This window comes from Haliotis rubra, unplaced genomic scaffold (genome assembly GCF_003918875.1).
Source record: "Haliotis rubra isolate DU_JTF1 unplaced genomic scaffold, ASM391887v1 Scf4, whole genome shotgun sequence".
In the NCBI taxonomy this organism is placed as follows: Eukaryota; Metazoa; Mollusca; class Gastropoda; order Lepetellida; family Haliotidae; genus Haliotis; species Haliotis rubra.
The window spans coordinates 7,022,384-7,033,493 of record NW_025767079.1 but is presented as its reverse complement, the minus strand read 5'-3'; the positions used below and the strand labels follow the sequence as shown (position 1 = coordinate 7,033,493).

General features: G+C 41.6%; 1 protein-coding gene across 1 annotated transcript in view; it reads right to left on the bottom strand.

Annotated features, from left to right (window-relative positions):
• Positions 1–8,241: 8,241 nt before the first annotated feature.
• The window catches only part of LOC124287286 (transmembrane protein 26-like), a 47,838-nt gene continuing 44,969 nt past the window's right edge, over positions 8,242–11,110 (bottom strand). The window contains exon 5 of the mRNA XM_046723785.1: positions 8,242–10,981. Coding sequence (XP_046579741.1) covers positions 10,382–10,981 — 600 coding nt within the window. The 3' untranslated portion in view covers positions 8,242–10,381. The remainder of the gene's footprint in view (positions 10,982–11,110) is intronic.

The window sequence follows — 11,110 nt, the reverse complement described above, 5'->3', positions numbered from 1 at the left end:
TATTCCAACACTATGCCCCTTCTAATCCGTGCAAACACGTCGTGCAGCGTGCTCTGTCGTACAGCGTGCTCTGACAAACTGAAATCTGGAAATCGTGGAATTCTCAAAACGAGGCTCGGTCGCTAGAAACGTTTGGCGGTCTGGTACGGACTTAATACTATATCAATCACATTGTGCGTTACCAAAATACACTGAATAAGCGCAAAGAACACATAACAGGTGTAACCATGCATTGGACCAGATGAATTGTGAATCATTTTACGACTTCATTAAACAGAGGCAGTCTGTGGCGTCTTGTCTGAATTGGTTAATGTTTCGGTTTGCCCCAAAGGATACAAAAACCCGATCTCCTGCTATTATGGCGACACATAAATCTTATGTTTGGGATTACACTTCCTCAGTAAAGTACAGATTCTAGCATTTTTGTTGGGTTGAGTCCCATCCGGGATTCGAACCCACTACCCTCAGACTCAGGCACCTAATCGCCAGCACACAAAGTCAGCCGTCTAACCATCTCAGCCATCGCGGCTTCCACAAAAATGGAAGCGGGACAACTGGTAGTCTAGACTACGGATTTTGTGTACCCTTCTGATGAGTGTAACTTGGCGCGGCTCCCACGGCCGAAAGCTATGAATTCACAATGTCATTTAGAAAGTGGTCAAACGTAACAAATGTTATCCTTGGGATTACACTTCCTCAGTAAAGTACAGATTCTAGTACTTTTGATCACTTTCTAAATGGCATTGTGTATTCACGGCAAATAAATCTTTGAAACCCCTCAGAACCCTTCAACACCAGACACACAGAACACAACATCGAACAACAAACTCGACCTGAAATCCGCCATTTATGAACACATCCACAAGAACCAAGATCACGCCATCATGTCTGAAGCCACTAAAGTCCTGTCTACCACCATCAACAGCTGGCGTCAAAGGAAGTCACAGACGCCAGGAGTTCCAACCAACAATCAACCGTGACCAGTGATAACGGTGACCCAATAAGAAAGTTGGCTATGTATGTTGAGAAGTCTATGCAATTGAGGACAAGTCTGTTAAAGTAGGCACTAAGTAATGTGGCTGTTGTACAACTGCTGTGTCATGGGCCGATGGTCTACGTCTCTTGTTGAATAAACCAAGAATAGACCAGGCTACATTCCTGCCAAGTGCTTGGGACATAACAATATAATTACCTGTCCTGGATTCAATACCACATCAGTGCTATTATCCAGTCTCTTTGTCCATTACCTATCAGTACTTGATCACATTATGGGACTATTTATAACTGGATTAATTCCAAGCCTCTGTTTGTTCATTGGAAGTACCAATCAGGGACAATTAACTACTAAGTGCTTACCATTGTTATCTCATCACTTCCTGGTTATTTATTCACCTGATGAAGGTGTAAGAATATGCTCCAATACGTAGTGTTCACCATAATAATGAAGCTGTCATCCATCAATTCTCACCTTCTATGCCTGAGGTTTTACATAGGCGTATTCCAACGAATTTTGCGACTGTCATTTTCCATGAAGCCCTCTACATTCGCTGAGACCCGTAAAGATACGGGTTAGAATTGGTATTCAGTAACCCATGCTTGGCGACTAACGGGATCCGGTGGTCAGGCTCGCTGACCCATGTCATCGTATCCCAAATGCGCAGATCGATCCCCATGCTGTTGATCACTGGATTGTCTGGTCCAGATTCGATTATTTACAGACCGCCGCCATATAGCAGGCAGGAATATTGCTGAGAGCGGCGTAAAACTAAACTCACTCACTCACTCATACCTCAATTATAGAAGTACCGACAAAATGTCCACACGTTCAAACACTCATTCACAGATAAAGTTCAGTACCTGGTTATCACTGGTTTCTTGGATGATAACTTTGACAAATATGGATGAATATACAAAGGCCATAGGTAGTTCAGGCTGAACAGCCATCTGTATCAGTCCTCCATGACGTTTGCGGGATGCAAATTTGAATGGAAGGTGAAAGTAAGAGATTTTATGAGCGCCTTGCTAGATGGCTATATGATAATGCGTGCGAGTTAACTCTTGATTCTTTCCTTGGTAGGCATTGTGATTCGTAAGGCGAATTAAACTCCTTTGACTTCGCCATGGTTTAAATGCCATTATCAAAACAATTTTGCGTCTCCCCTAGAAAGGGAGAGAACTCCGTCCTTGATAAAATCCGGAAAATACACATGGGTTGTTGTAAAATCAAGCACAGTTGAAAAAGAAAACTGGGATTGAGGCGAAAATGGCAGGGAGCAAAAATCAAAGGGCAGGGCGCGGCGCCCTCCTAAATGTGCCTAGGGGGAACACTACATCATCGTTCTTAGTCGGTTGTTTTTATATTTGATTGACACAGAATATGGCATGTGTCTTTCGGTATGACGCAGTTGATTAAACTGATCGGAGATGTGCCAACCAAATATGATGTTGAACCGCTTATGTATGTTCCGTTATAACGTTATCAACATTGTAATGAGATGTTAAATTGCGGCATCGTTCCTCAAAGGGCTGATACAAACGGGGACAATTGCCAATAGTAAAATACGCGTCACGTAAGAAAGCGCACGTAAAATGTTCAAATCATCATCATCATCGTCAACGTACTATTTTAGCTCATGGCAACCACGCACGCAGTCGGGACTGAATAGATTCATTTAGAAGCACCTCGCTTGAGTGGTGAGTGGTTTTACGCTGCACTCAGCAATATTCCTGCTATTTGGCGGCATTCTGTAAACAATCGAGTGTGGACCCGACAATTCAGTGAGCAACAGCATGAGTATGTATGTACAGGGGCTGATCCAGGATTCAGGTGGGGGTGGGGGGTTGGGGGTACACATAGATCATGAAGTCCAAAGGTTAGGGGGAGAATGGGGAGGAGTGCGCACCCCCACTCTGGATCCGTCCCTGATGTACATCAGCTGGAACGGAATGGTCGGAATAAATTGCATTTGAAACCATTGCTACATGAGGAATAATATACTCCAAAATCGTGTTATTTCAGCTGCTGGTTTTACTATATATTTAAATAATGTCCATAATCGTAACACTTTGGAATAACATGGCAGCTGTTGCCGGATACTTTTGATGTATGGAACAGTTTGGTGTGTCACCGTTGAGCTTCCCGCGGTCTTCATATTTCTATCGCAAAAAAATTATGTTGACTTTTTATCGAGTCAGTGTATGGCTTTTATGATATCTGCATCCTTTCTCTGTGAACTAACATTGTTTTGCAGGTGTCAATAGCGAATATATGACGAGGCTTGAAGGAAATATTGGGGAGTTCGTATGATCACTCACGATTTCGCTGAAATTAATGCATGCAGTGTAAATGGTACCTTGACTAACCATCAGTCGAGAAATACAATGAATGATTTTTTTAAAGTAACAAAATTAAACTTAGTCAGCGATCTCATGATATCCGATAATGGATGCCAGGCGATGATGTATACCCCATTTCACTTTGTGGTAATTCGTAGGGTTAACTTGTGTTGATGTCATTGCTTACAATAACCCATCAAAGTGACAGTATGGAAGACGTCAAGGTGACACCTTTCCCCTAAATCTGTCAACAGTTAAGCAATCGTTATTGTATAGCGAGGAGCGAATAGAGTTTATGCACAGGTTGAACTATACATTAGGACGAGACAGCATTTTGTCGGAGGAGCGAGTGAGTTTGGTTTTACGCCTCTTTTAGCAATAAATCCAGCAATATCACGGGGGGTATAACACCAGAAATGGGCATCACACATTGTACCCATGTGGGGAATCGAACCCGGGTCTTCGGCGTGACGAGCGAACGCTTTAACCACTAGGCTACCCCACCGCTCCATTTGTCGGAGGAATCCCACATTAACCCAGATCGTAAAACGTTTATCAGTTTGGTGAATCCACGATAATATGGTGAACACGGATCATATTCAGAGCGAACGATGGATTCTACTATCAGTGAATTCTGGCACGCCAAAGGGAGGCAATTCACACAGCGATAAGCGATACATTAGACCAGTTTCCTCCCTGTTGAGTCCTCAACCCATTTCAGGACAGAATAAGTGTCCGAGTAGAATTGCTTAGAATCGATTAGATATGCTCTTGTATTCATAAAACGTTCCCAATTTCATGCTGCATCACTGACGAGAAACGACGTTGAAATTTGATGCATCACCCATAAAACAAGCGTAAGAGGGTACAGGCTCTAAACTTTGTTTTCATTTACTTGCTATTTGCGTCCACTGTCTCTAATAATGACTCGACGTCTATACATAGAACCTGTTGTTCATTATCCAGCTCCAAGGCTGTTGCACTGGGCCATATTTCAGACATCCCTTGTCAATTTCATAATAACACGTGCATGTTGATGTCAACACGTAATCTATTTCAGAATGCGGTGCCTTTCATGTCAGATAATCGACGCCCTCTCATAAATTCAATTAGTGATTAAAGTGCAATTTGCCAGTATGATACGCCAGAACTGTCAAGTCTTCAATTAATTACTTCTCTGATAGTTTCACACATAAAAACTGTCTACTTAGATGATTTTTACGACAAGAACGTGCTTGTCTAAGTCTTTGCAATAACCCGGCACTAATTAACGGAAATATTTTTCGCTATTGCATTAAGGCATGCCAAGCAGAATAAACCGCACTGACTACAGTATTACGTCCCTTTCATCTAGGTAAAATGAAACATTTTAGAGATCTGGCTCTGTAATTAATGCTCAAACAAACACTAAAGAAGGGTCCTCGCCCAGTTTCTATCCCGATGAGCAAGATTTAATTTGTTGGTACCAAGCGCGCGTCTCTTAACTTTCATCTAATTAATTAAAAAGTGTTAAGGAAAAGATGTATGCAGCCATTTTTGTTGATATTTTAAAAATCCATGCACGCATTCATATCAGTTTTGAACTCTTTGGCACGATGGATATAGCCGCATCGGGTTGGGGGTTACATGGAATGTTATATGAAATATGTTTATTGCTCACACAGAAATGTCAATACGGGCGAGACGGAATACCAGCCAACAAGACACAACCTTGATATTTACCCTCACAGCAGACATAGCTGAATAATCTGCTTAGAACTTTTTCTTTTTTTCCAAAGTTATTAGCAATTTAATACATTCGTGTAAACCACAAAAATACGTAACATTGGAAAGTTTCGATGTGATGCTACGGATTCCTATACATATCTCTCTTTCTCTCGCATTTTTGTGCGTGTATGAGAAAGATAAGTATTTATGATGTAACCGGAAATAGGTTCCAGTCTGAGACTTTGAAAAACAGAAGAATTCCAGGACATGTATTAGAATTTTCAAAGTATTATTAACACACCGCAGTTTATGGAAACCTATTTTGAAAATACACATCGGATTGAAACGAGGACGAATATACAACGAACCGTTTTCTTTAATTCTTTGATATTTTCATAATTTACGAATAGGCCCAGTGCAATAAATGGAGAATAAATAAAGAGAAGAATCCGGGTCGATGAAAATATTTCATTTGCAATGTTGATATATATATGACCTTTGATATTTCAGTGTTGAATAAAGGATAGTCTCTTGTGGGCCATTCAAATGAAGTGTGAATGAGTGAGTTTAGTTTTACGCCGCTTTTAGCAATATTCCAGGAATATGACGGCAGGGGACACCAGACATGGGCTTTACACATTGTACCAAGTGGGGAATCGAACCCGGGTCTTCGGCGTGACGAGCGGACGCTTTAACCAGCACGCTACCCCACCGCCCATTTAAATTAAGACAGATGGAAAGTAGACTCTAACTAACACGCAAGTAGAACTTCCATGGAGAAAAATGCAGGAAATTTCCTTGTCTTTTCATATTTATATCATGACTTGAATAGAATCGATAGTTTTCAATACCTCCAATATTCCAACATGGCGGTTATCGCGTTGTTATGGTTACTACTAACTAGGAAATTGAGGGAAAAGATTAATCTAGAATCTGAGGTGCTTAAAGAAAGTTTCCTTACAGATATCAATACGGGATTCGAACCGATGTAACCGGATCCTAGTTGGACTAGGAGACTCAACTAACGTCAAATATGAATGTTTCGGTTCACCGTGCCACCCGTGGCAATCTGTAGATGTGTGAGCTGTGCCAACTAAATGTATTCTGTAAAGACAGCTAAAACGTGTGTTCCATGTGCTTATTGTGAGCATGAATTCAACATTATCACGGCGTATTCGGAGACGAAGAGTGGGGCATGAACAAATTTTGCTTGTTGTTTAAAGCCTCAGTTGATAACGTAGTGATTGTTCTTATGAGCATCGATCTGCGCAAGATCGATAGCGTTCTCTGCAGTCGGATGGTGAGCCCAGTCAGAAAACACCCACCCGACCCAAACCTGATTTGCCTCCCTCAGAGTCACCAGCGACTTTTTCTTTAACAGAATACTTACACGTGTGCTTATCGACCATTAAAGTGTAGTGAGTTTAGTGTTACGGCGCTTTTAGCAATATACCAGCAATATATTGTACCCATGTGGGAATCGAACCCGCGTCTTCGGCGTGACGAACGAACACTTAACCACTGGACTACCCCTCCGACCCCATTCAAGTGTAACTAGACAGATGGTTAAAATATGTGAGTGAGTGAGTGAGTTTAGTTTTACGCCGCTGAACGTTGTTGTTTAACGCCACTCTAAGCAATATTCCAGCTATATGGCGGCAGTTTGTGAATAATCGAGTCTGGACCAGACAATCCAGTGATCAACAGAATGAGCATTGATCTACGCCGTTGGGATACGATGACATGTGTCAACCAAGTCAGCGTGCCTGACCACCCGATCCCGTTAGTCGCCTCCTACGATAAGCATGGGTTGCTGAAGACCAGTTCTAACCCGGATCTTCACGGGTTGAAATATGTAGCCTCAATGTTGAGTGTGTAGCGATGCACAAGAAAGCAAATGGTGCTTCTCATACGCGTGTCTGCGTGTTTCAGTGATAAAATACCAACTCTTAAGTATTTTGTGTACTTAGCACAATTGCATTGTACAATAAACATCCCACTCTTCAATTCAACAGTCCCTTTCATAGGCTATGAGCCTTCTCATTGCACTGAGATAAAGTGTTTGTTTCATTAGAATAACAAACGGTACGTGTTTCACAAGTGCAATAATTGAAAACAGGGGGTGAAAGAACATCTCCCAGCACTGATGCCACAGATAGCGCAGACAAGGGCTCCGTGGTGATTGACAACAACAGGATGGGATCAGAGATCTGAAAGTGATCTCGGCGTACCTGGAATACGTTGCTATCAGGAACCTGGGACGGTGGGGTAGCCTGGAGGTTGTGGTGCTCGCTCACACCACCGATGACACGGGTTATATTCTCAACATAGGCTCATTGTCTGAAACTGATCTTCCGTGCCGTGTCGTATGTGATATAGCTGGAGCAATGGCATTGAATCAAACTGATTGGTATACAACGGTTAATAAGAAATCAAGCTCGACTGATCACCCCTTTAGAATCGGAATGTGCTTGGACCCCCAAAATATACTGACGTACAGAAGAAAGTAGACACCTGGTGTTGTGGGAATATTTTCCAAACATGTACACGTAAATATTTTAATAAGGTCTTTGGTATGTGACCTAGAAGTCACAAACATTGTATACATGTTGTCAGACATCATAAAAGCAATAGATGTATCCCTTAAAGGATGGAATTGGATTGAATAGGAAATGCAACATCACTGTAAAATAATGTTACTGTATTGCCGTTCGCTTGGTTATATTTATCTTTATCACATGGTAGATATACGACGATGAATACCCTAATGCTATGACATTTTAAGTCATGCAAAACCTTAACAAACGTTATGGCTATCAGATTCAGGGCAGTGGGGTACGTTTGGGTAGCCTTGTGGTTAACTACTCGTCACGCCGAAAACCCGGGTTCGATTCTCCACATAGGTACAATGTCAATTTCTGGTGTCCCCCGCCGTGATATTGCTGGATTATTGCTAAAAGCGGCGTAAAACCATACTCACTCACTCTCTTCTGGGCAATGGTGGACATACTTAAGGGGTCAGTACAGTCTTCTGACCTTGGCCTTTACCTACTGGATTTTTTGACTTTGGGATCATACAAATGTAAGATCTGGCCTGCATTATGAAGACTATCATGCTGCGAATATGGACCGACATGGGCTGGGGGTTGTATATTCTAATCTGTGTGTTATCTTCAGAAATGAAAAACAAGACGTATAGCATGAAACATAATCCGTTAATTGAAGTTTTATTTCTAAAATATTTTCCCTGCAAATGTAAGGACACGTATGACACAATACCAAATAGTATGTGTGTGTTATTTTATGAAATATTCTGGGACACGTTTTCATAAGTATTCTAAAAGTTATGACACACAGAAAACTGTTCAAATTATACAAATAATCTCACGAAGCATTTCAATTTTCCGAGAGATAAATTTGCTCACCATTCATACAAATATAAAATAAAACTACCAAAGGTAGTAGCAGTATCAGTAGTAGCAGTGTCGCAAGTTGGGGAATGATGTAAGCAACGAGTTATACACAGAAGGAATACGGTAATGACAACCCTGAAGACACAACTGCACAACGGTACAAACAGATATGATACGCATGGTACATGTATGATCATGCACACATAATCCATGTCAGGATACATGATGCATTATGTACATATATGAGGATTGATGTTTCACTCACAATGCGTGAGGGACACATGTGATGTTTGATGTACACACAAACTGCGTGACGTACACACAACGCGTGAACCACACACGTAATGCGTGATATACACACATAACGGGTAGGTAGACACACATAATGCGTGATGTACACACATAATGCGTTGGTATACACACAATGCGTGATGGACACACGTGATGCTTGATGTACACACACAATGCATGATGTACACACATAATGCGTTGGTAGACACTCAATGCGTGATGGACACACATAACGCGTGATATACACACATAATGCGTGATGTACACGTATAATGCGTAGGCAGACACATAATGCGTCATGTACACGCATAATGTGTAGGCAGACACATAATGCGTCATGTACACACAATGCGTGATGCACACACACAAGAATGTAGGTACAAGCATGGTACACACATTGTATACGCATGGTACAAACATGATGCCCATGATATTATGATGATATGGCACCTGAACAATGACTCCAGACAAAACGATAACAGACCCACAATACACGTACAAGTAAAGTCTATCACAACAACAGAATCAAGCGAATGGTTTGAGAACAATCTCAAAATAACCGTGCAATCACAACTTATCATTTTCATTTGAATAGAAACAATCCAGGTTTCATTTTGATATAGTTTACTGGAACAAATGTCATTGAAGATTTGGGAAGTGAACCATTTCGAAAACACATCAGTTTTTAAGATGTGCAAGGAGAGGTATTTTAAATGTTAAATCGTCCTTACATCTGAAAACAATTAATTATCATGTCATGTCAACAACCGGGTTTTCACTTACAAAACTAGTGAAAAAGACTACTGAAAGGAGGATGAGACTCAGCCTCTCTTCAGACATGTTTGCACATATTTATAACGGCTGTCCTTAAACATCTCTGATAATACATGAGAAGGGTCAGTCCTACACCAATACTTGTAAACAATGTACTTCTACTGTGCAGTGAATGGTCTGACGTGTATCACGTATAGGGCAAACTTGTCCTATCCTCATACGCTAGTTGCCATCCGGGCCATCTAGAGAGACTCAAGCAGAAATACAGACACACAGAAGCCATGCAATAGTCTTCCAGGAACAATAGTCTTTGGGTACATATAATCCGATATGCCAAACTTGGAACAAACACAGCATCAGATTTGTAGAATTCCATTATCCTCTTTCAGTTGATTCTCTTAAGCCGTCCGAAGAAACATCCGATTGGTACCCGTAGCCTATTATTGACCGGGGTGTCAGAATCAGATGAACTGATCCCTCTTCCAACAAACAAATATTAACATATACATATTCATAGGCAGTTGAATTGGACGATGGTATTTGGACAATGCCAAATGATTTCCAAGCACGAAGGAGTAGCTCAGTCAGATTCCTGTAACAGAATAATGGTAAAAAATACGATATCTTCAAATTTCCGGGAGAACAACCACGATGAAATGTCTCATAATGAACACAACACAAAGATAAAAATCACAGCGACCCCGTTAATACTGGGCATCTCCTTCCAGAACAAATCGTTCGGAGTAACACATTCCCGTGTCAACGAATCTGCGGTAGGCTGTTTTAGACAGATGCTCCCGATATCAACCATTCGGGGCTCCCTGATTATCAGTGTCCCGGTATCGGTGTTTCACTGAAGGCTAAATATCCGTGTTCAAATCTTCCAGAGTGTAGGTTCTTGCTAACCGTTGCTTTTCTTTCCGTCTCAGCTGAGACCTTGGAGTATCCAACCAGCCATTGCTGTGAATGCTGGAGCTCCCAACCAGTCTGGATTTGCTGTCATAGTAACTGCTGCAGGATGTGCTGATGCTGTCGGTCAATGACATAGAATCAACCAAACGCTTGCTCTGAAAGTCGTAAGGGTACCGATGTTGTTTGAGCCTCTTGATACGACCATTCTGTGATTTCTCAACCTGAACCACGACCAGACGGTATATCAGAAGTACAATCACAATAGTGTTTTTGGACGTGAAGAACATGTTCGTGTAGCTAAGGACACCGTAGCGGAAAATGAGCAGCATCCTGAGAACCAGGAAGGGAACATCTTGGAGGAGGATTGAGATCACAATGCCATACACGTCGGCGGAACAACAACCCACCTTCTTCACTGGGGGATGTTCTGTGGCCAGCCCAGACTGATCTCGCCGAACTCTCGACGCTGTGAGAACTAACGTGAACTGAAGCAAACTCAAAGTCCAGATCCCAAGAATTATCATACACAGGAGTTTGTTGTAGCGCACCTGAAATAGAAACAGTTCAACATTACACATAATTGTGGAAATACAAGTTTGTCGATACAAATGGTTTAATTTTTACAAAATCGGTTCCGATATACGAATGAGCCCATATCGTTCTGTGGGCAGGAGCAA